The sequence below is a fragment of the Gambusia affinis genome, linkage group LG22 (assembly GCF_019740435.1).
Source record: "Gambusia affinis linkage group LG22, SWU_Gaff_1.0, whole genome shotgun sequence".
Lineage (NCBI taxonomy): Eukaryota > Metazoa > Chordata > Actinopteri > Cyprinodontiformes > Poeciliidae > Gambusia > Gambusia affinis.
In genome coordinates, this window is record NC_057889.1 from 15,977,573 (window position 1) to 16,003,782 (window position 26,210).

The 26,210-nt window shown below is 38.5% G+C and overlaps 1 protein-coding gene across 1 annotated transcript in view; it reads right to left on the minus strand.

Moving 5' to 3' along the window:
• The window catches only part of LOC122825010 (1-phosphatidylinositol 4,5-bisphosphate phosphodiesterase beta-1), a 129,300-nt gene extending 103,532 nt beyond the window's left edge, over positions 1-25,768 (minus strand). Inside the window, exons 1-2 of the mRNA XM_044106045.1 lie at positions 25,374-25,768; positions 20,667-20,744 (exon numbers count right to left, since the gene is read on the minus strand). Of these exons, the coding sequence (XP_043961980.1) occupies positions 20,667-20,744; positions 25,374-25,472 (177 nt within the window). The 5' untranslated portion in view covers positions 25,473-25,768. The remainder of the gene's footprint in view (positions 1-20,666; positions 20,745-25,373) is intronic.
• Positions 25,769-26,210: the final 442 nt, after the last annotated feature.

Genomic DNA, 26,210 nt, shown 5'->3' on the forward strand with positions numbered 1-26,210 from the left:
CAGAGCCAATAAAACCTTTATAGAAAGAAACAGTTATGCAGCTTAATAATCATCCTGATTCTTGTTTTCAATAGTTTATGATTCTGAAGTAATTGGAAGATCATTATCAGCAAATTTAAATGGAAGTGCTAACAAAAGTATTCATACCACTTGAATGTTTCATATGTTTCTCCAGCCAATCACAAAGCTTGATCAATCAATCGCCACTGTTACTACATTTGGGTATTATCTGATATAGGCACAGTGCATAATCTTAAAAGTGTGGAGAGTACAAGAGCAATCCCATGAATGCAATGATAATATTTGACTAATATCGATGGAGGGGGAAGAAGAAACCAACGACAATTTAGCAGTCTTACAACCCTAACTGTTAGAAATATTTAGTATGTGTTATGTTTGTGGTGTGAAGTTGTTTTGTTGTGCCACAGCCCCCATTGTTCTGTGAGTCCATCAGTTTCTGCATTGTAGCTACAGAAGGAACTGAACTCAATCGCCTGCAGAAGGAAGCAAACAGGAACTGAACTCTTCACTTTGCACACTGCACTACATCAGCCCGTAGGTGCAACAGGCCTGTGACTCAACAGAACAGAAGAAGAACAGAAGAAGCAGCAACGCTACGTAATTAACTAAAGATAACAGAACAGAAGAAATAGCAACACTTTGTAATTAACTCAAGATAACCGAATAAGCTATGTAACTAGGGACCGCCTTAAGGAAATAAAAAGAAAGACTTCGGCAGATCGTGCTTTAGAACGGCGGGAGATTGTAACTGAAGCATGTGTTATGAAAGTAAATCTAAAACTCTCTTGTCTTTCTCTTATTGTGTGATGTTTGAATGTTTTAGGTTGTTTGAACCTGACACTAATGTAATTTAACTAAATTTTATGTCACAGATCATCATAACGTCATTCATAATTGTGAATAGGTACATGGTTTAAAATGTTTAACACGGAAAAGCCAGAAATCTCAGGAGAGTAGCTCAAACTCAGTCAAAGTTAGATAGAGAGTGTTTGAAGAGGAATTTGTAAGGCTTCTCTATAAGAATCAGGTCTGGACTTTGACTGGGCCATTCTAACATCCATAAATGCTTTGATGTAAATCATTTCATTGTAGCTGTGGTTGTGTGCGTATGGATATTGTCCTGTTGGAAGAAAAACCTTGGACAAAGGTCTCGAGTCTTTTGCGGCATCTACCAGTTACATCCATTTTCCAGCGCAGTTCCCACAGAAAAGCATCCCCACAGCATGTTGCAGCTACTGAAGTGCATTCACATGGGAACAACGTGTTCATTGTGCTATGCAGCATTTGTTTTTCACAACGCAGTGACATAAAAGTTGGATTTTGGTCTTATCTCGCAAGAACACCTCTGTCCAAATGTTTGCTCTGTCTTCCACATATTAAGGATTTCATTCAACAACGGCTTTCTTCTTGCCACTCTTTCCTAAAGGTCAGACTTCTCGGTTGTACAGTTGTCCCATCTCGGCTGTGGAGAAGGGATGTGGGAGCCACCATAGTTTAGATCACAGGTGTCAAACTCCAGACCTTAAGAGCCGGTGTCCTGCAACTTTTAGATGTGCCTCTGTTGCACCACACCTGAATAGAATATTTAGGCCATTAGCAAGGCTCTGGAGAACTGATCCACACAAGGAGGAGGTTATTAAACCATTTCATTCCAGCGTTTTGTACCTGTGGCACATCTAAAACCTGCAGGACAGCGGCCCTTGAAGACTGGAGTTTGACACTCTTGGTTTAGCTGGATGGCCGTAACTAGGAAGGTTTAAATTGTGCTGTATTGTTTCTATGTTGGACAATTGATTGAACCGAGCTTTGCATGATGTTCTGGGGATGGCTTGGGAAATGTTCTGTAACCAAACCCTGGTTTAAAGTACTGCATCCCCATTCAGTCTTTTGTCTTATTTGGTCTTCTTGATGCTGTGCGGCTAAATCTCTAAGGCCAAACGTTCAAGGAGTATGAATAACTTTGCTTGATTTGAGTCTTTTGTTTTTAAATGTAGTGTACCATATAGTACTTTTAAGTCAATTTAGACAGGGAGAAGAATAAAAATGTATGTAGTGAAGACTGTTCTTTCCCTGCAATTGTGTGTACCCTCAGACACTAACAAACCACATTTCAGGCATTTTTCATGTACAGTGATCCCTCGCCACTTCACGGTTCACTTATCGCGGATTCGCTATTTCGCGGATTTTCATAATGCATTTTATTTTTATTTTTTGGTGCATTGTGCTCTGCATTCTGATTCGCTAAAAACTCACTCCCGCTTCTTGTATCAAAACATGCTACGAATTACTGGAAGGACTAACGCTTGGTCGCTTAGCAACCATGGTGCGAATGGCCACTGAACTTAAGCGAGTAGCTGAGGAATGGGACCCTTTGATGAGCCGTTCATTACAGTTCTCCAACGTAATCGATGGTGGCATGTCGGTGTACAAGGATCTTTTTGCAAAGAAGAAAAAAGAGCGACAACAGCTGCTTATCACTATGTTCTTCTCCCGAACAAACACACCTGCACCGCGGGCTTCAGAAGAAGAGAACACTGCAGAGCGCAGTCAGGATGCAGCGGCCCAGTCTGAAGAGCAGTGAAACGGCCTACACGTCAGTCACTGTATTTGTATACATGTAATAGTTGCTAATTGTAAAAAAAAAAAAAAAAGTTTTCTATTTCGCGGATTTCACTTATCGCGGGTCATTTTCGGAACGTAACCCCCGCGATAAACGAGGGATTACTGTATAAATATTCCTCAGAACAGACTTTAGAAAATATTAAAATGTTTTTTCACCACATCTCCATTGTTTCTACTGTCACATCATATCCTATAATTTAACAGCAGCACACTAGTAGTTAGCGGGAAACAAAGGCAGTGCACACTGCCACGCCACTTATTCACTTCATCAGTAAGAGAATCTCCTTTTACCGACGGCAGAAATAATGAGGTTATTAGAAAATTTATCTTGGAATTGCAGCAACTCAGTTCCATTACAGCCTAATTGTTATGAGACTTGCATATAAATGTAGATTGAATGTAGCCGTTCTATGATGTGGTTCAGTGCAGATAAAAAGACTTGGGTAGAAAATAAGGCATGGAAAGGTAGGTTCGCTTGACTTTGCTAATCAGTTTGAGCTTTTACTTTCATAAGACAGATGAGGACAGGACAAAGAGATTAGGGGTCAGAAGAAATGAAGACCAAAATGAGAAAACCTGGAGAGGAGGGACTGAAAAAGGAATGGTAGAAATAACAGAGAGGTTGAACACAACAGGAGCATGGCCACAGCTGATAATGGCTATCAGCAGCCAACACGCTCCACAAAACAAACCAGCGCAAAGATAAAGGCTGCAGGAATCTTTGTTCCATACATAAGAGTACAAATTCCCACTTTCACACACACATTCACCTCGGTAGGTATGCAGGCACCTGCTTGAACTGTACACATACACACACCACCTTATCTCTATTATTGATCTGCAGTGTCCTCAGTGCTCAGTCACTGGAAACACCTGAAGACTGAGAGCGATGATGTGAGCGGCTCCTGGGCTCACTCTGGTCACACTTTCCCTTACTTACCAATCAAATCTTGGACACACACTTGTAGTGTATTGAGGTATGCAGGATGGATTGTGCTCCTCTGACAGATAAAACTGGGATCGAGAGTGGGATGACAAAGAAAGCAAAGCCGTTGGATTTATCTGCCCATCATCACTTGCTGTTCTCTCCTGCCCAGCCTTTGTTATGATTCTAGCTGGATTTTGGCTACCTCCTTCTTCCATGGCTTCCATCATATTGTTTGTCACATTTCTGCTTCTACTGTCTTTGAACATTTGCATCTCTTCCTCATTTGGCTCACCTTTCCACTTCATGGATACGTACCTACTCAGATTCTTCTCATTTTCTCTCCCTCCTGTCTTCTCACATCCTAACAGCAACTTTCTAGTCTGCAGATGGCAGTTTAGATAACACACACACACAAACACACACACACACACACACACACACGATTTCTCCCTCCATCCGTCTCCAGTGCATCGTTTAATTCTGCTCCTCATCTCCTTGGCATCCTCCAGGCACAACGGGGAACGCTCTTATCTGCTGCAGTGGAACAAACATCTGACATCCGCCCTCCCCAGTTGAATAGTGGGTGACACATGCAGGAACGTATAGGCTGAAAATACATGCACAAAGTCCCCAGAGAAAATCAATCAGAGTAATTGATTAACAGATCAGATGCGAACACAGTAGGTGTTCCTGTAGGCCGTTTCATTCACAAGTGCTGAAGCAGTTTCTACTTTGTTTCTTTCATTGATAAAAAACAGAAGATCCCGTTTACATCTGCACAGCATAGCCTATGCCTAAATACTTTACTCTCCACAGTAAAAGATCACAAACAAAAGAACATTTCCAGATATTTGTAATTCTCCCACATATATAGTCACTCTATAAGCTGAAAGTGAGCAACGTGACAATGTGTTGCTCTGACTATGACAACCACAGCCAGTGGCATACACAGTACAGTGTTGGCTCTCATCCTACACATAACCTCATTTAGACGTGTTTTAAGTGCAAACTACAGGGCCTTTGAAGTCAGGACAAAAGCAGGCTGCTAAAAAAAAAAATGCATTCTTATTTTCTTTCTACAGGCAAATCTGTCTGTCTTCCTCTTTCTCTCTGCGACTCTTAAATATTTTCTTCTGATCCTTCCCTTCTCCTTGCACTTGCCTTTTCTCTTTTTTAAATCAGCACCACACTGCTGGAAGGATAAAGACAGAGAGCAGAAGATAGCCCACTGACTCAGTGAAAAAAGTAAGACATTTCTTCCAGCACCAGAAATGCAGTAGTGTTGTACTGTTTCTGATAGAGGCCTGTCTATGTTTAAGACAGCAAGACGGAGGAAAAACAACAAAACATGCATAAAAAGCTAAATCTAAAGTGTATAACAAAAACTAATAGCTTTCACAACAATCAACTGTATTGTTGCTAATGTAAGGTAACATGGTTAGTTTCATACAAATGTATATACTGTGCACATATGGACACCCAGTCAGTAATCAAAACTCAGGCTTGTTGTGAAAGCGATTATTTACAGTTCTAGTAGAAATTTAGCCTTTTATAACAATGTGTTAAAGAAGATGGATTCTGACCAAACTGCTAAAATGATATGAGGGAGAATCTTGCCAATGTTCCTTCGGTTCAGGAAGCTAAGGTTCTTATTTTGGAATTACTCTAACCACTAGATAGACATGGTTAGGGACACCTATAAGAAAACTGAACATATTACCTTAGTAGAAGAAAAAGGGAATGACATTGGATGCTTTCTTCGAATTTACCCTACCTCTTATGGCTGATGTTGACAGGACTGTGAGTTTGCCAAGCGGCTGTAGAGGTAGTGATGAACAGATGGTTAAACTAACCTGCCAAAAATCTCTTGAAAGTCATTCAATAAAGTGTGGTAGAGCAGCAGACCATCTGGCATGACAGGATATACACGCCACTGACGGCAAAGATGGTTGCTTTAGTCAGCAGATCAAATTATTTTAAAATTGCTTAAGGTTCTGTAATAAATACATCTATGATGAGGCAAAAATATTCCCTAATGTTGGTTGCATAAACAAAATAACTAGACCAGTGGAACCAAAGAGAAGGGAGGTGAGGTGTGGTCTGGTATTACTTATTCAAAAGAAAAAAGTATTTAAGTTATCCTCATAATTTACTAACTGATCAAAAACCTTTGCAAATAGAAGCTATCATTCTGTTAACTTTTAGTAGAGTCATTGAAACTGAAGAATGGTGGCAAAGCAATTTCACCGCTTAAGAGTGGATGCTGAAATTGAAAAACATAACATTTCAATGAATCAGAATGCACATTAGTCTCTAATAATCCCTACGCTGATGTAGCGGTCGTGCTTCATAGTACGCTTACCGGATAAAGTTTATTTGTTTTCCTGTCAGAGAAACCACAGATAATTATGTGTGTTTGTCATCGGATTCATAGGCGAAAGAAACCTCTCATGCATACAGAGTAATTATTAGAAAACCACATTGTGGTTATAAAGTGAAAATCTGCTTGAAAGGCTTCAATGGCCCTTTCTTTTTTGCTGATGTACAGACAAAAAAATGGGTTTGTCCAAATCCTTCTCTGTCACTGCTATAAGGGGGCAGGTGATGTTCCTCTTCCTCCTGTTATGCATCTGTCGAGGAAGGCTCTCGGAGAGGAGCTGGTATTTTAAGTGTGGCAGTCTGCTGTGCCTTTCGTCTTGCCCCTGAGCACCTCAGAGCTGTTTAAATTTGATACCTTCATATCAGTTCACCAAATTGAATTGACTTTACTGAGGAGTGAAGACAAGTGACCCACATTTGTGACACACTTAGCTGCTCAAGCGGAAATAGAGCCACGGTAGGAAAGGAGGGGCATCCAAAAGAAAAAACACAGATAAACACAGATGGACAACAGCGTATTGACAGAAAAAATTATTATGTCAACCAACACTGAACTGAAATGTTAAATCTTACAGAACAGGCATAAGTAAGAACGTTGGCACATTTTCTGACAGTACAACCCCCAAGGTGAAATCTATAAATACAGTTATGTGCAACAAGTTTCATAAGTCGATCTGTATTTAATTTAAAGGGAAAGCTATTTGCATACAACACTTTTACATTCCTATTTGTAGAGATAAAATCAAATCACTTCACAATTGCGCACCATATTGTGTTGGTAAACAACATAAAATCCCAAATAAAATTCACTGACGTTTGAAGTGTAACATGACAAAATGTGAAAAAGTTCAAGAGCTTTCATTACTTCTGCGAAATTATGTATGACTTCGACGTACTTTAGTACAAAGTCTAGAACTGTAAAACTGTTAAAGCACATTTAATTATTTTCAATAAATTTGGTACTATATCAAGGTTTGTAGATGATTTATTCCTCTGTGGGATTAAATGCAACAAAGAGGATTCTGGTATGTTATTTAGCATTTGAAAATGAGAAACTGCATGTATATGATTTTATAGGATTTTCCTTCAAACGGAAACAGCAGATGTGAGTAGCGAGAGAACATTATGGCATCATTTGTTATCTGTGGTCTTCTGTTCTAGCAATCCAATTGACCACTCTAGGACTTTGCAATGCAGTTAAAACCTCTTTTCCTTGTTACTCATTAGAGCAATTGGTCATTCCTTTATGTGCAGGAAGTCCTGTAGATTTTTCAAAAGCAAAAAGCCTGTAATTGCCTTATTAACAAATTGGGACTTGAGTGTAAGCCATCAATTGTACTGATGCCTCCAGCAGAATGAATTCACTGAAGCCTCGCAACAAATGTGGAAAAGCATGCCATGCTAATGGAAAACATTAGAAAAGAGAAAGGCAAAGAGACTAAACAACAATAGCACCAAGTGTAACGAATCAATGCTGTGTGATCATCTGCACGACAAATAGGACAGCGACAATAAAGTGAAACTCAGAAAGGCTAAAAATGTTCATCTAAAACTATTTGAGAGTTTTTCATTTTCCGGATGTAGCTTTTGAACTTAATAGAATCTTCATGTTGACTAATAAGACATTTTATCAGTCTCATTTTGCTCATATAATAAGATTTACGCCGTCCCTTGTAAATCAACAAAAGTGACATTTTGTCATTAAGGAAGGAAGTAGTTTCCTAAATGAAAACCAGCAGCCCTCTAGAAGTAAAAATAAAAATAGAGGTCAGACAAATTTGTTCCTCAATGCAAAAACGCTGCTCCCTTATTTGTAACTATTACTTATTCCATCCAATAGTTACTCTATTTAATATCAGATTGCCCATTGCTCAAGTTTAATTAATTTTGAATTTTTTTTCCCATTTTAACTCCAAAACAAACAAGGAAGTTATTGTAAATCCTCAATGATTTACAGACAAGGCATCTTCAATTTAATCAGGACAAAATTACACAAAATTATAGTTCCCAATTTAAGACTTTTATATGAGACATAAATGGGATTTTGGTGATGCCACAGGACACAGACTATACAGACTATTAAAGTCAGATGTAAACATTCCCATTAATGTGTTAAGCAATTCCTGACACTGATTATCCTCTGTTAGATGTTTCACTGTTGACTCCACCTGATTTAAAAGGATTGGTCATTAGCAGACTCCTGCAGCGCTTGGTGACAAACTGCGAGGATAATGCAACCATTTACATCTGGAGTGTTTAAGCGTAAACAGAGCTAACGCACGTACGTAGGTCGGATACCTATGATTGGTTTACAAAACATCTACTGTGAATCTACACAAAATTATTGCAAATCTATGTTTTTGATTCACTAAACCATGGAACCCGCTGGTAGGGCTTCTGCGTTTTTGTCTCCTAGACTTTGATGAGGTCCATAGAAAAGAGTCTTAAAAAAATAAAACTGTTTGAACTATATCGACAAACTGAACTGACCAAAAGCTCATTTTCCATCCCCACAAGAGAAAGATGGGAATTATTCTTTGGGAGGGACTAGGATATCTAGATTATTTTCAAGCAAAGAAGAATATCCATCCATCTGATGATTTTACTATGTTGAAGAACCCATCAGAAATAGCTTGTGGGTCACAACGCTCACATTCACTCCTCTGGTCAAATGCTGTTCCCAAAAGTCATTTAAGCAAGTGATCAGACAAAAAGATAAATGAAGATGAAACACAGAAACAGCTCATGAAGGGGTACACAATGTATCACAAAAATATCATCGGCACAATGTCAGTGTGTGCAATATTCATTTTGCAAAGGACTGTTTTGATGGCTAATAAATTCAAAGTGTTATGAACTTAGATTTTTCATGCTAATGTAATATTTAGCCAGGTGGACAGACTCATACTGACACTTGATTTATCTGAAGATGCACCCAGATTAATGTGTAATACCATTTATAGAAACTCTGGGATTGTACATGCATTCGTGTTGCTTCTAAACGCTCCTAAAAATTGGGTTTCTTCTTCTTTATTAGATCCTTCTCATAGTACAAAGACGAAAGTAGCAAAATTATTTATACTGGTAAGAAACAGTAGTAACATTAATGACGAATTTCCCTAAGGCTTCCAGCAGAAGAAGTGTGGATAATTTAAAGCATAAGGTTGTGACGACAATACTCCTTCAATTCAATTTTTCATCTTTTTTTCCTGTGACAGGGCAGATGAAAAACGGAGAAAAAAAAAAGAATGGAAGAAATTAATTACTGAGACGCAAGTGTGGTCCACACTGCATAGTTTCAATTACAACAAAGAAAAACCGAATTGCGTAACAAACCGGGGAACATTTGTTTTTCTGCTTAGTTTAAAACCCGTGAAGAAAAAGAGAAAGAACATTGATACTTGTTTTAATTGAAAAATGAGCAGGATACACATTTAAAGTTTCTCTTTAAGTTTTAAGAGCCACATTATCACAAAAACAAACTGTTGAGCAACAGAAGCCATTAAAGGTCTCCATCAAAGCGTCAGATAAAAGAGAATGGAAGTTTGATCTAGGCTTTAAAATCCTTCCACTGAATGCTTTAATTTGAAAGGGCTCTCAGAGGAAAGCAGCCACCTGGTTTGGAGCAGGGATGGCAGTAAAATCCTTGCCGGGAGGGGGTGTTACAAAAAACAAGCTGTTGGATTGTCATAGCAACTGGGCTTGGTTATTGCTTAAAGCAGATAGGAGGAGCAGGAGGGGAATGGAACAATTAAACCTTCCAGGATTCTTGTATCTTTTAGCTAGATGCATCAAGACGTAGGGCTGCATAATATATTTCAAACATACCATCATCGCAATGTCAGTGTGTGCAATAATCATATTGGAAAGGACTGTTTGGAGGGCAAGAATTGTTGGCTAATATAGTCCAAGTATTATAAAGTTGTATCTTATTGCTATATGTTGAAAGTTAGACTGTCTCACAGCAGCAGATGCTTACAGTGAACAAATTACTTTGTCCAAACTGCTAAAGGCTACAGAGTGATGGATGGCTAGACGAGAAAGAAAGAGAGAGAAGAAGAAAATAGACAAATCACAACTAACATTATTACAATATTTACTAATGTTGTTGCCATTCCAATTATAGGAGAAATAACCCTGATTATAAATGTGAGAGTTGTTAGTTCACGTCTTATAGCCCTTCTTTATTTCATCTGTGTGTCTCATCACAATGAAAACCAAAAGTAATTATTGGAGAAACTGAAATTTACTGAACTTGAAGTTAGTCATGAACCAAAGGACCTTTGCTTAGAAGTTCTTTGTCAGATCGCTGTTTACCAATCTTTTTTAAAAAAAAACCTAACCCATTCCGATTTTGACCGATACCAGTTTTTTGTCTGAAATGTTGCTCAATATATCAAGCAAGTTGCTGAATTGGCAGCAATGGGGTGACTTTAAAGAGCCTCTGTAAATGTGCAGACATGAACTGGTCGGCTGGTTTGTCAGTCAAACCTCTCCCATGGGAGAAAAGAAAAGTACAGTGGTTGATTTTTAGATCTTCGCCGAGGTTGATAACATCAGTGATCGACTTCACATGTAAAACTCGTCCGATCACCAATCTCCTAAAATTAAGGAAATTGGCACCGATAAATCTTTGCACCCCTACTTTTGCTGATTTTGTTTTGATAGATTAATACCAGGAACTTACAATGAACGCAGAAATTGCAGCGCCTTACAAAAGTGCACCCTGCTTTAAACTTTCTAATTTTCCCATCAAGTGAAAGGGATATGAAACATGGCTTTCAAATAAAGATCTTGAATGTTTAATATGAAATCTTATCAGTCACATTCAGTTTAGCAACACTAGATGAAATCCAGTGCAACTGACTAACCACAAATGAGTAATTTAATCCTAGAATAAATCCAGAGAAGGACTCCGAGTTTGTAAGAAAACAGCGAACAAAATCATGAAGACCAAGAAAGGCATTCAGACATGTCAGAGTCTTCAGTAAACACTTTTCCAGGCACAGTTGTGTAATTCAGTGAGAGAGAGAGAGCGGTAGACTCTGAACGGGTTGCCAGATCATTGCAGAGCAATGATCCTGGGTGTCCTGGGTGTCCAGAGACACCCAGGACACCCAGGACAAAAGACCCAGCACCCACACACAAACCCGAAAACCCTTCTCCATTCCTGAGATGCAGCTCACACAGATCCCTATATTTACAATACATTTACATATGCTTTGAATCATGCCTTGAATCATAGCTTGAAGAAAAGTCGAAATATCAGATAAGGATTAGAGTGAGACTTGTTCAGGAAAAACGTAGCAGCTCCAGTAATTTAAGTTATTATTTTCAACTACTCATGTATTTATAATATTAGGTGGCTGAAACTGCAAGACAACAGAAGGACAATAAAGCAAAGAGGAAGCAAAGAGGAAACAACCCCGCACAGGATGACATTGACTGGTAATGTAGGGCTCTGCTCACAGATCAGTTCTGTCTCTGCCATGCAAATTCATAATCAACAGCGACAGGAGCAGCTTGGGCTCCGTTGCACATTTAAATCTATTCAAATCAAGTTTGGTTTGGTTTTTTTTGTTTGTTTTTCAGCGTGAAAGCTACAAACTTGGGCACAGACAGTTGAGCTTGGCTAGTACATGGAGATGGTTTGAAAGTTTATGTTGGTTTAATTTATTTACTTTCTACAGGGTTTCTAGAACCCTGTAGGCTTTTAACTTAAATAGTTGCATTCCTTTAATACTGTATTCACACAACCAAACAAGTTTGCTTGGCAAGTATTTAACAGTTTTTATTAAAAGCTGACTTGGTAATCAGCTTTTATTAGACAATACTAAGAAACTAAAACTAACAAATGGAGGCAGACAGACAGAGTTGAACAGAAATAGCCAAAATAAAAGTGTATCAGACCTTTCAGCTGAGTGAATTTACTGTAATCACTGTTAACCATGCATTTCAGGGAGCACGATCAAAAAGTCCTTACAGTGCAAACAGTGAGGAATCCTTATTTTATATTACAAGAGAGGATTTTCTACAGATACTGATGTTATATTCCAGAAAAGACGTGGTTTATGAGAGTTGTTTGCATCTGAATCAAGTCATACTTTCTCATTTAATTCTTTCTTTTCCATTTTTTCCCTTGCCTCACAGTGGGCTTTTCTGTCATTACAGACCATCAGCTGTTAGCAGAAAAAGTCAAACTGCAATCTTTGTGAAGAGTGATGGTTGAGATGAATCCACATACCAGAGATTATGTATGAATAAGTGGTGTAGAAACAGGCCAGTATAAATGTCGTAAATACCTGGACTCATAAGATATTGAGAGGATAAATCAGCCTCTTCATTCTTCTGTCGTTTTTAAACAAGCAGCCAAACACATTTATGCTTGATTAGACTAACACAAGCTGTTGTCTTAAAACAAACAGGCCTCTAATCCAGAAATATGATCTATTTATGTAATAAACCTGTAACATGGCTTGGCTGATTTAATTTTAGGAGTCTAATTTTGTTTGTCTGGAAAAGGGTTGATCTTTATTATGCATGACATGAAGGAAGGTTTCTCTTGCAGCTTGTGCTTTACAGCTACCGGTGATTGTGATGGAGAATTTATAGATCAATACAGACCCCACATATAAATACCAAATATGAAAGTCAAAAATCTCTAATCATCAACACTAAACTCCATAAATGTTAGAGGCAAAAACAATATCAGTAATTTCAAGCTAGGGGATAACAGATTCCTGTTATTACTTGGATTCGGTGTCTTGCTGTTGGTGCTGTTCTTTGCTGCCAAGTCTGAACTGCTTGACTGCTGCAACACCTTTGTTTCTGTTACCGTGGCAGACTCTGCTGAAGCTTTGGGAATCACATTGAACAACTTTGGCAATGGGAACCGTTTAATCAGCCAAAGGACTCTAAGACGGCATAAAAAATAAATAAATAAAAGACTCCCTTATGCAGCTGCAGCACAAGGTTTTGCAAACAAACTCTTGTTCTTCTCTAAAGCGTTTCTGTGTGGTTGCCTATTTGAGCATGTATTGTTCAATAACCCAATAGAGGAGAAAGCTCCTAATCTGAATTCAGGGAGAAGGTGTGAGGCAAACAAAGCTTGCTTAAGGCACTCAGGAAGTGTTGGGTCTAAAACGTTTGATAATGTTTTCCTACTTTTGATTCTGCATTTTTCTAAATGGCTTTTCACTCATCACAGCTGTGATGCGAGAGCCAGCAATATGACGAGCTTTCTAAATGTACAGCTCTTCACTGCAAACACATTAAATTAAATTTTTTAGAATGTCTTTGTTCAGAAAACTAAACCCGATACGAAACTTTAAGACATACAATCTAAACCTTACAGTTATTTTTTTATTTTATTTTTAAGTTCAGATTGAATACTTTTCATCCAGTATTGGGTGTAATTATTGTCTCGGTTTGTAAACACAGCAACCCACTGGACAGCTGTTACTTAATAATTGGGTGTGCTTACTATCAACTATGCAACACCAAAATAATATTGTCATTACAGACAAGGAGAAATACAATTCCATTTTACCTGTCATTTCAAATAACATAACTACAAGCTTTAGGAACTAATTACTGAGCTACAAAGGACAGAGGAGGTTTTAAATGTAGTCCTGGTAGCTTTAAAGTGCCTGATCCAGTCATTCTGAAAATAAAATGTCAGACTAACCGATGCCACCAAAATGTGAAATATGATAACATTTATTTTCCAAGAGCTTTGTCATATTCATCTCCCTAATATTTCTTATCCACATTCACTCCCTTTCTCTCACTACCGATACAGGTGAAATATGGCCTTTGTGTGCCCAGCTATAACTTGGCAGAGGCCACATTTCACTTTCAGTCGATTGGCTGCAGATTTATACCTTGTCTCTCAACATCATATAGTTGCTGACAGAGGTGGAGGAGCAGCAGCCTCTGTAATCACGGAAAATTGCTGTGTCGGTAAAGAACAGATGTGTGAGCTCTGCTATGAAGGAGCTTGGAGGAAACGGTGTGTGGTTTTGCTCAAGTGTGTATTAAAGCGCTGGACTCTTGCTGTGCATTAGCTCAATTGGAGCTTGATTCAGAGTCGGCCGTCGCATACCAGCTGCCAACTGTGCAAGTCTGGTTTTGGCCCAGGTTGGCCTGTGTTTCACCTCTGGACATCATTCAGTGCCATACGCTGAGTGCTTGTCAAGGGAACGTCCTGAAATTGGCACGCTCCTGAAACATAAATCTCCAGAGAGAAAGTGTTTAACCTTTTGTTACTACCACAGCCTGCTTAGTGGGATAAATGCACTCACATCCACACGCCTGCAGACGGAAACGATGATATCAGTTTCCAAGTGGCAATGTTCCTCAGATTATGAGCGGGCGACGAAAGAGAGAATGTGACATTTCCAAGGTGTATGCTGTCACAAGGCAACCATGGCAACTAAACTAAAAGGCTGTTAATATAACTGAGTCACTCCACCTCTCAGTGTTGTATTGCTCCATTGCTCCTCCCACTGAAAACAGCCACAACCACCAGACGTACGAATGTATTTTTAACCTGTGCAGTGCCTGACATTACCACAGTGTGATTCTAAACAATTTGAGGACTTTGGGTTTACAGCAGCCTCTGTCAAGTGTTAAGCTAAATATAAGTGTCCATCTTGAAATGGTGTGTATAAACGTGAATCAGAATATCTAGGAAAGGCCTCCTCTTGTTACAATGACTGTAACTGCAACAATGTAATAAAACAACAAAAGAAATTGAATGCAGATAACAATTAAGTGCAAGAATTTTGTTCTTAGCAAATTTTTGCTGGTTTTGGATGATGTATAAATGTATAAATTTAAAAAATGTATACTGTGAGCACCATGATATGCATGGTGCTCATGTTGTGAGCGCCATGCATTTACATTTTGTATACTGATAATATATTTGGCCAAGATGACATCCAACATAGAAAATACCAACTCCTGGATAGTGATGGCTGAGAAGGACAAAAAGTATCGCAATCTTTTTCTTTTTTTCTTTTTTTTTTTTAAGGAATTTAATAAAAAGATTAGGTAAAAACCTAAAATAGGTACATCCTGAAGAACACTGCTGATTAAAACTGTTTAAACATAGTTTTTAATATTGAGGGATATTAAACCAACAACTTCAGTCCGGTAAAGTTCATTCCTCATAATAGAGGTGAAACGGTATATAAATTTTGGGGCACGTTGTGTGTGGGTGTGTGTGTCATTAATTTTTAATGGCACAGTGTACAAATTGATTTTAATTGTAACTGATCTTTAAAACAGTAAAGCAAACTAAATATGAAGACTTTCCCTATTGATATCACTTTAAATGCAAAGTGCTTTATGAAATGGGTCTAGTAGAAAATCCTTTGATATCTCTGCTTTGACAGACTGTTAACATATCGCACTACCATTTAAACACTTTTCAGTTGTATTAAACAATCTTGCATAAGAAAAGGGTAAAGACTAACTTCATCTAAAAATTGCAAAGTAACTTAAACGTTGATGTTAAGTTTCCCAACAAGCAGTAAGTCATTAAAGAATAATAAGAGGGGTTCTTTGTTTCAGTCACAGAAGCAGAAAGGCCGAAACATTAAGGAAGTATTTTACTAAGTTCTTAACTCTGGCCCCCAAAAATATTCCTGTTCTTGGTTTTCTAACTTTTCTTTATGAGGAAAGAAAAACAGGAGTTTTATTAATAACTGAGAAATTTTGATCTGTGAATACACACAACGCTGTTAATACATTCCTTATGTGAGACGGGACACTATTTATGTGCTTTTTCCACTTGTGAATTTGTGAAAGTGTTTATTGAAGCCAGTCTTTCAAAAGAAGAAAGAGAACCTGCAGAAACTAGAAAGAAGCCGTCCGGATGAACTATGAACCAAACACATGCAAACATGGGAAATTTTTTACCACAATAATTTACATAGCCGTGTCCTGAGTGAGAATTTAGCAGTGTGAAGCATAACAACACAGCAAGCACTGCATTCAGCTCTAAACAGTTTACACCTGTAGCCAAGCAGAGAAAGTGCAACACCTTGGTGCTACATCGGACTACTGCATTTGAATATTCTGCAACAGAACCAGCTTTGTCAGAGGTTTTGTTTTGGCAATAGTCCAGTAGCGAAAAGAGGGACGTGAGAAATCAAATTAAGCTTATCATTTGATCCAGGCTCTTTGTGGTGAATTGCTGCCATTGACTGGTTACCTACGTTTCCTTTACGTTTCCCTAAAAAGTCATGTAATGGCTGGATAAATGTGTGTTTTTACTCTTCCACAGGATTTACCACAGAATACTTGAATACCACAAAACTAAAGAGAAAAACGAAAAGCTGAAAATCAGAGATTGGAAAAGACATAAGACAAATGAAGAAATATTTAACACCCATTGCAAATCTATTTCATGACCAGTATTATTAGGAACATGTTATATAAAACTGAAAAGGGAATCTAAAGTACCTTTCTTGCACAACTGGGTGGAGGTTTGATGCTGCGGTCTGGTCCAACACAGTTATATAATATTATATTATTTAAAATTAATCTGAAAACAATCATGTTTTCAGAGGTGTGTTTTTCTCTTGTTTTTGTTTAATGAAAAGTTTAGATTACTTACTTATTTAAATTGCCACAAGTACTGTGAGACCATAGGAATAGAAATTATTCTTTTTTTAGTTTGAAATCTTGTGGTTACTTCAGAAAACTATGTGCTAAATTTTTTAACAGGGTCAACAAAACCTTGTTCTGGCAAGTGTCCATTACTAATATTCCATGTTTCATTAATATATTCATTAACTAAAAAGGGGTTTTCTCTCAGGAAGGAACAAGTATTCAAATATTTAAACAACTCTGTAGTTTGGGAATGGGACTTTTTTCCTGCCAAACTGGTTCCAGTACTGGTTTAGAAAAGTAACTATCAAACTTTCACTATAAAACTAGTCCTATCTTAGAACCAACTCTTTGCTGGGCCAGACAAAAACAAATGTTTACGAGTCACTGGAAATGTGTCTGCTTCACAGATGTTTGAAAAAAAAAGAAAAAAGGAAACATTCAGATTGAACAATTAAAAACCAAATTAAGAGATGAGGAGAAAAGAAAAATTGTACCTTAGAAAATATTCAGCCCTGACTGCACTCAATTTTGCAAACCATATCGGTTCTGACAATCAATAAAACACAGAGTTGTACGACTAGCACCACAGAGAGCTGCACCCAGCCACTCAGATATTTCTATAAACAGTGTTTGTGTCTGCATTTACAATTCTAAACACCGTAGGGTCTTTCAGTAGCAAGAGTTAGGGTTAATAAATTCTGCTTAAAACTGTGTGTTTAACATCCACTTGCACTGTTGCATTAGAGTACCAGTCAGGATTTTAAACAATCTTCAAAAACCCTGACTGGGTCCTCAAATCTAGGATTGAGGATCCCACGTATGACTGCAAATCATACTAAATGACAAAAAAAATAGCAGCAACCCATATTCTAAATGTTAGAATAGGTGAAACATGGTACCTATATTACTGACATTGTCACTGTACCCCTGTTTAATTAAGTCATCACCACTGGAAGAAAGATTTTTTGTGCCAAAATGGTCTAGCACCAAGCTGGTTATCTAGCAGTGGAAAATGACTGTAGCTCCTAACGTTTTTTTCACACTCTAGCATCAGGTTTGGCTTAGCACTGGAACAACTTTGGTTGCCGAAGCCCTAAATGAGTGCTGCTTCAAGAAGTTCATTACACAGTAAAACATTAAGAATAGAAAATATCTAAATCCATCAGTGGTAATGACAGTTTAAAAGTCAGCCCAGTTGGCACACCGAGTACAGTTCTGCTCTGCTTCTGAAGAATCCAAGGAATGCTTTTACTCTGCAGGCCACCACAAACACCAGTAACAACTGGACAGCGCATTACAGCTTGTTTAAATCGGTCTGCTGAACAGATGTCTAATACCATAATGAAGAAATGTTAGCAAACACATGAGACAAGGCGTCTTCACAAACGCATACAAACACACAGTGGCGCAAAGCAAGATAATGGATGCTTTTCTTTACGCCCTAATAGAGTTTTACCTAGGCTTTGCTTGGTATCAGCTTGAGTTATTATGTGCGAGGCAGGATTGTTCTCAATGCTGGAAGACTGAGCAGACATCCACATCCATAAATACACACAAGCAGATCCAGACACATTGATGCAAAAGGCTCATCATTCCAACTTCCTGCCTCATAATAGAGGGACAGGAAATAATAGTGAACTAATGCCAACCTGTCCCAGCTTCTCTCAATTTTCTTAGCGAGTAACACTCACAGTTTATCTCTCACTTGCTCTCTTGCCTTGTTAATTGCTTAATAGAATCGTTCACTTTCCCTGCAGACACTGCCTCTTTTTCCACAGACAGTGTATTATTTACATTAGGCTGGCAACTTAATCGCATCCTTTGCCTGTTACAAAGCAGGAGTTAGAAGACTCCTTGTGTGCCGAGGTTAAGTCTCGGTCAGCACTCCTGTCTGTGCTCTGCCATCACTGCAGAAAAAATTGCTCATCTAGGAAAGCATCAAATCAATCCTTGCTATTAATTAGTCTCCGCCAGACTTACACTGCTGATAAAGTTCTGCACATAAATAGAACAGGAACACATTATGTCTATCAAGCTGTTAGGAGGCGTTGGACAAGCTGATCTATGTTCAAATCACTAAAGTAATCAAGTCCCTGAGCTCAACAGCTGTACTGCATATCCAAATAGACAGAACAAACTGGGAGTAATGCAAATTATGCCCACTTTTACTAAAGTAAGCTAGGAGGAAGTGCTCTGTCACATCAGAGGTACTGTTAAAAAGCCCATCTAGAGACAAGTGCTGCGAATTAGCTGCTGCTATGACGCAAACATGGGACTGCTGTTCTCTTCCGTTTGTCTATGTCGATGTGTGTCTGTCCCTATCAAATAAACTTAATAATAATAATCAACATTAGCATTATCAGACACAGGTAATTTACAACATTGCTCCTGGTGTCTTTCAGTAATAACTGAAGGCACAAAACAACAGAGTATTCTCACAGGTGTCATGTTAAGCACTCTGGGTGAAACAGTCTCAACACAGTTCTTTTACTGTTTAAGTCACACCTTCCTTTGTGGGAACAGATCAATTTGACCAAGCACACAATGGCAGGCAACTGGAAGGCACAACCATAGAAAATGCAGTCCAGTCTGGATCTGTGTGTGTGTGTGTGTGTGTGTGTGTGTGTGTTTTTCAATATAAACACAATAAAGGTATCCTGTGTTTGTAGTAAACATAACCCAAGAGTTTGTAACAGATCTTCAACACATAAATGTGTCTGACAAGATGCATTAATGAGGCCACAACGAAAACAGAGTGTCACCACACAGTCCACTTTTCAGTACTGTATTCAACATAATGGCTGGACAGTGGATTGGAAAGTGGTGAAGTTATTGCTTGTTACCACCAGATCATGATTTCTGATTTGGTAGTGTTTGAGTTTTCAAAGAATGAAGCACGCTACCCGTGGTACATAAAGGTTTTTTGTCTAAAATGATGGTTTCATGCAGCTGTTTTTATACAATTGTGATGGTTTAAGTCCTTCTTAATAAGATGCCACAAGAAGTGCAAAAGGACCAGTGTGTGGATTATTGTGTAACACATTTCTGCCACTCCCTCACATGTTGCTGCACACTGCCAGCCAGATGGCTGAAAGAATCTTGCACTATTCTTTCCTCACTTGGAAGACAAATATAGTTGCTTGCAAAGATTTCCCATAGCAAAAAACACTGACACAAACAACACAATCGATCACTCTTATTAAGGTAGCTTAGACCAACTGATTAGCCAGCTATTATCCACTTCTTGTTACTCTTTAAAGACTAAAATAATGAAAAGGTATAGACCGTCCTAATTAACTCAAATGGAAGTTTGTCCATATACCTTCTTATGCCTACAAATCAAAATAGTAAAGCAAGAAATAAATGCTTTGTACAACAGCAATGTTTTGATAAACAATAATGATTATTACGTTAAAATAGTACAGCAATAGGAGGGTAATTTGTTTCTTTATAGTTTAAATAAAAGCAATGAAAACACAATGTACTCTGAGGTTTACACTTTTCAGATGGAAGTTTTATTGCGATAAAGAAATATGGCATGTTTGCCTTTGGTTATCATAATGTGAGAATCTCATGATCTCATGAATCCCACCTATGACTTAGCCTGCATCATGCAAGACTACATTATAGATGGTTTTTAAGCACAAAGGGATATCTTATTTCTGTAGCCTGCAGATGAATATTTATATTACTTCTTAACTATGACACTTGTTCAAATGTAAGCCTGTGAGTCTGATTTTTTTTTTAAAGAGCAACTGCAACAACTACAATCTGTTCTTCACCATTTGCAGTTTTGCCTGTAGTCTGATTGTTAACATAGTAACAAATGCCTGTGATAGTTTGTCCTTGCTTCGCAACCTTCAAAGCACACAAAGTCTTCAGTAATAACACAAAAAACACACAAGATTCCAACCTAATTGTAAGTTTTGATCATTTCACAACAGAAATGCGGAAAACAACTGTTTATGCTGCTGCAACAATAACTAAATGTTATACAAACCTAATAGAAGAACGTTGTTTTCTGGCAGCTTTGTACGCATGTAGGTCAAGATTCAGACTAAAATCCCTTCAACAGTCTTAAAAGCTGGTGTTTTACCTTGTTCTGGTCAATCCAGTACAGGAAGTAGCCTTTGGGGTCAACTGTTAGAGTCACAGGGGTCACAGTGGTAGAATCCTGTAGTAAGAAAGACAAAACATCTGGAGTCAATCAGTGTGTCACCATGTAACACTGCATCCATCTTGTGGCTTATACGTAAGTACATGTGACGGAATATTCCCTGGGATAAACCGGTTAATTTTCCTGTCAGCATCAAAGCATACTTTTTTTTTTCTAACAACATTTGCATTCCAGAGTCTGAAATGACATTAAAACCACTGTTTATGTTGCAGTTTACACACAATCCTTTCCTTATAGGGTACTTTTCAATTCATGAAGAGGCACTGCCACAAATGACCAGCTCACTGGCGTGTGAGTGTAATTGCTGCGGCTGCATTCATGGCTGCAGGTTGTTTTAAAGCTGTTGTTACCATTTTCCCTTCTTGCAAAGGGAAAATGCTTTCCCACAGCTTCTACATAAAGACGGTCCCATGTTTCACAGACACAATTTGACCCTGAGGCGCACATGGCAACACCAGATATTATTGGATGCGGCTATAAAAAGAAAGAGGCTTTGCCCTTTTTTCCCCCAGCATCGCATTGTGGCAGCAGTTCAGCTTAACAGCAGCATATTGTCCTCTTCAATCAGACATATATCTGTGATATCCGGGAAATCAAACCACATTTGCTGCACGGAGCAACAAAATCTTCAAAGTGTCTTCATGAGGCAACTAATGAGGTCCCTCACACAGCATTTGGAGGCCGAACTAATGGTGAGAATGTGCTACGCATATCTATTTGTGTGACCCCAGGCCACTTAAAGTTCAACATATCATGAAACCATTTGACTGGGAGATTGTAGACCTCAGATCCAACTGTACTGTGGTACAGAGAACAATAACAATTTTATTGTGTTGAAATAAAATTACTTCAACAGAATAAAACATTGTAGAAAAATAACATTTACTCCATGACTGAGCAATGCTAAGATCCATGTGGACACTGAAGAGGTAAGAGGGAACGCGAATACAGGAAGAAAAGAACTGAGTGAAAAGTGAATGAATGACATGTTCTGAGTTAGAACTGGTAAAGTGTTGTATCAGAAGCATTTGCTACAGGGATGCTAATTATGGCAACTCAGCACTCACTTGAAATCTAATAAAGACTCGTAAGTATCAGTTTTGGTTGTGCACGCACGATTGCACAATCTTTGTAGGCTTGACTGAGTGAGAAAAGCCACCATGGGGTGATGGCAGAATGCTCTGCTTTACGTTAGTGTTTAGTAAAGTGGCATGCAAGCCTGTTCATACTTTCTCTTTCATTTGTTGGTGCGCTACATCCACCACCCCAATTTCTTTGAAAGTGCAGGTGATGGAAAAACACAGAGTAGCAGAAAATTGTGAATGGTGAAAGAAAATCATAAATAGGAAAGTGCAAATTTATACTTCTTGTTTATACGGATATTTATAACGAAATGCATTTTCAACTGCAATGAAGTCTGGACTTTGAATAGGCCACAACATTTAAAGATGCTTTCATCTAACTTCGGTTATGCGTTTATGTCTGTGGTCCAGATGAAGGTAAAACTTCACCCTTGGCACAGTCTTGTGTAGCCTCTAACAGGTTTAGTCCTGTATTTATCTCCAACCATCTTTCTATCAATGCTGACAAGCCTCCCTGTCCCTATAAAGAAGCATCTCCACAACATGAAGCTGTCGCCATGACATTTTATTATGGTAAGCTCAAATGGATGTGAAGTGTTACATTTTTGTAACAAAAAGTGTAATTAGCTGACTTCTGAAGACAGTTTGTTGCACTGCAAGTTTTTTTGTGTGGCATCAGGATAAAAGAAGCATCACTATTTAGATTTTCATTCTCCCCATAAACTCATTTGTGTCAGTCTACATAAAATCTTCATAAAAGTCACTGTCTGCCTTTCAGGTCCTCCAACTCCACTTTTACAGATGAATATAAATTTCCGGCACTCAATAAACACATCAGTGATTCCTAGAAAATTAATTAGTAATGAAGTGGATCGACAACATTTTGTAAAAACTTTCACATTTCCATTAAACCAGTTCAAGCATTTATGCGGTAGGACAGGATGTGGCATTTGATGGATTGGTTCTGATGTTTGTGGAAGGAATGAAGGATGATTTGTGAGCTCTGGGAATCAACCTAATGATGTGAGAGCAGTCATTTTCACCAGCTTCTTAATGTCTTAACTCTCCATGGCCACCATAACAAACGCATTAAGCTATTATGTGCTCTAAGTGAAGATTTTGTCTTGGGACTGAAGAAAAAACACAGAAACGTCCGGTGGTTTGTATTATTGCATTTCATTTTTCAAAAAAAGAAAAAAACAACAATAACAAAAAAACAACTGTTGTGTATTCCTTTTGTTTTCAACAAATTTCTATTGTTTCTGGTGAGCCAAGAATGAACATTTCCCATCTGCTTTTACTTTAGCTTTTTTTTATTATTGTCATTTGTCTGGACAACCTTAGCGAGCTGTGGTCTTATTTTTGTCAAACAAAGGGCAGAATGAATGACAAAACCCTGAGGTCACTGATCCCTGCCAAGAAAGACTGTCATTATTTGTCTTAGCGAAGCATCTGTGCCATTAGCGCTTACCTAAGGGGGAATGTTATTGAGGAGATTTGAGTTCTGCACATTTCTGGTCTGTCTCCTAATGACATCTCCTGCTACTTTCACTGGATTTTAAGGTCCCTTGTGCAGACAGATAAGATCTCTTTCAGAGTGCATCATACAAAAAAATGGGGATGATTCCAAAGTAACCTTTTTACTGATCCAGTTCTATATATAACAATTTTTTTTTTCTCCAAAAATCATAATGATAAATTAGGTTTGGTCTGAGCCTCTATTTATCAGTGCAGGTGCACCTAGAAATCAACTTAAATTTAAAATGACTGAAACCTCTGCCTTTCTGTGGGACTTTTACAAACATTTAGTGGTGATCAGATTGTCCTTTCTTTCTCTAACAGTCTTTCACTGGAGTTTACCTCAGTTTCTCATACTCCCTGCTTTTCCATGAAATCATAGCTACTGTTCGTTAATAATATTATTGTATGTGATTTCTGCACCACAAACAAATTTTACATCATTCATGCGCCTAGCGAGAAGCACAAAATTTAATTTTCAGCAAAGTAGAAGCATAGATAGATAAAACCCACATCAGAGGAAAGCAATAAATGAAAGAGGCACATCCATATTGGGTTTCTTGTGACCTACACAATTCCATGTGGGGAAGAAAATTGGAAAGAAGCCCCAAACCCAAAGCTGTGATTAGAAAAAAAATAATAATTTAATATAATTCTTCTCCACTTTCAATTCATTAATTGGGATCCCTATTCCACAGTGATTCTTTCCATGAAATGACACAAGGAGGAAACGGGAAGGACCTGGGTGGGAAATGACCCAGGGAAAGTATCAGTGGGTATGTCTGTATTTCACAGGAAAGGCCTGGCAGGCATTTGGCTCTGGAGATACAACTGCATGTGCCAAAGGTTGCATACAGGACTGTTTGAGGAAACGACTCACACTTGACACCCCTTTATACAACAAAGACAAAGCTGATGGAATAACCACTCTTTGGCAATTAAATGAAAGTGTTTCACAAGTCCTCTGATGATTGACAGAAGGAAATGTTTGCGAATGTGCACGATTTCCTCACTGCTGTCTGGACTGACTGTATTCGCACTTCTGCAACCATCATCCATCTGTGCTGTGCTTGGCTCACCTGGGAGTCAAATAAGATAACGTGCATTTTCACCAAGCGGCTCATGAATTTATATTTCAAGATGGCCATAAATTAAAAGCAAGATCATTTATTAAGGACACTATAAAGTATACATGAATTGTGAATTAAACACATTTCAGATTTCTTTCACTAATAATTAAAGTACCCCACCTCTTAAAGCTCATTTCCAGGTGTTTTTATTAGAGGAAATAATATTCCAGGAAAAGGAAAAAACGTGTTTCAAAGATACATAATGGCATGCAAATCCTCACAGTATACACAGGTCTGCACCCAGCTCGAGGAAAGAAAAATAAAAGCACAGTTATTCAAATTGGTTGTAACTGGATCACAACAAAAGTCCCTTTCAAATTCTACTTTCGATGTCAGCATGGAGGAAAATAAGAAAGCCGTTTAACTTCAACGTAATCTGAAGAGTGGTAGCTTTATCTGAAGTCAGTTCAAGATTATTAGAGGACAGCGTTCAAACTGAAAGATGTGTTGGTTTGAAATTTTACTGAACTTAAGTCTTTTCATAGCAACCACAGTGCTGATGTGTAAATAAACCCATACAAATAAAGTGAACAAGCAGAAGTCAGATAAGCTGTGAAATGTCAATTTCATTGAAGCACGAGCTTTGGAAGAGGCACGTGCACTCACTCGCGTGTACTCCTACAAATACTCTGCATTAAGATGTAAACAAAGCGCAAGTCAGGGTGCTGCATTCTTGCAGCATTCCTAGATTAAAGCATGAAGGTAAAGCACTGAGCCCCTGTTACTGCAGTCCCCACTGCAAATAAATCTACCCGCTATATTGTTGCATGAGTCGTTTATAGATTGTGTATGTTACATTGGACCATGTGCATGCAAATAAAGCGAACAGAAATTATGCAGAGATGTCGTCATAATTAAAAAGAAAAATACTGCTAGTGTGTCTATCCATTACTTACATCATCCCATTTCATAAATTTGCTGCCCTTTCGGAGGCACTCCGGCACGGACACTGGCTTGAGCTGCAACGCATGAACTCCAGGCTGTGCCCCAGCCATTGACTCATCCACTCCTCTCGACGCACGGCACGGCCAGAAATGTATCTCTTCCCTCTGTTGTTCTTTTCTGTCTCCACGTCTCTCCTTTTTGTTAAAAAAAAATAAATCCTCTCAAAACGCCAGCAGATGGAAGCCCACTATCACTACTGTTTGTAGTATGTCATGCCCGCAGTGGCGGCGGCGGCGGTAGCGGTGGCGCGTTTCGGTTTTGGAGAGCTGGGGAGACAGGCGCAGGCGCAGCGGAGCGAAGCCACTGACTGACTGACCGAACGACTGAGTGACATGCAGCTAAAAACGAGCTCCAGAGAGAGACAGAACAGCGGAGAAGGAGGGAGGCATCTGAATGAGTTTCACGTCTGGTTTGAAATTGGAGCTACAAGTCAATACCAGGATAGGATCGATGCTTTAAGTGTTCTGGCGCCTCCGTGTGTCCGTGGCAGTACGATGCGCGCGCACTGGCCCCAAGCTGATAAATTAGATGTTATAGTAGCAGCAGGTGCACACAAAGCTGACACTATAATAATAATATAGTAGCAAGAACAATATTTTTTCCTGTTTTGGTAAATGGCAGGATATGCTTTTATGAGGAGGACTGTAGAGGGGGAAATGAAAAATTAAATTTTTTCCTCCAGCCAAATCTTCATCACAAATTAGATCATGGAAAACGTCATTTATTTCAGTAATTCAAAAAGTCAAACTCAGATATAACATATTTATCACACATAGAATGAAATGTTT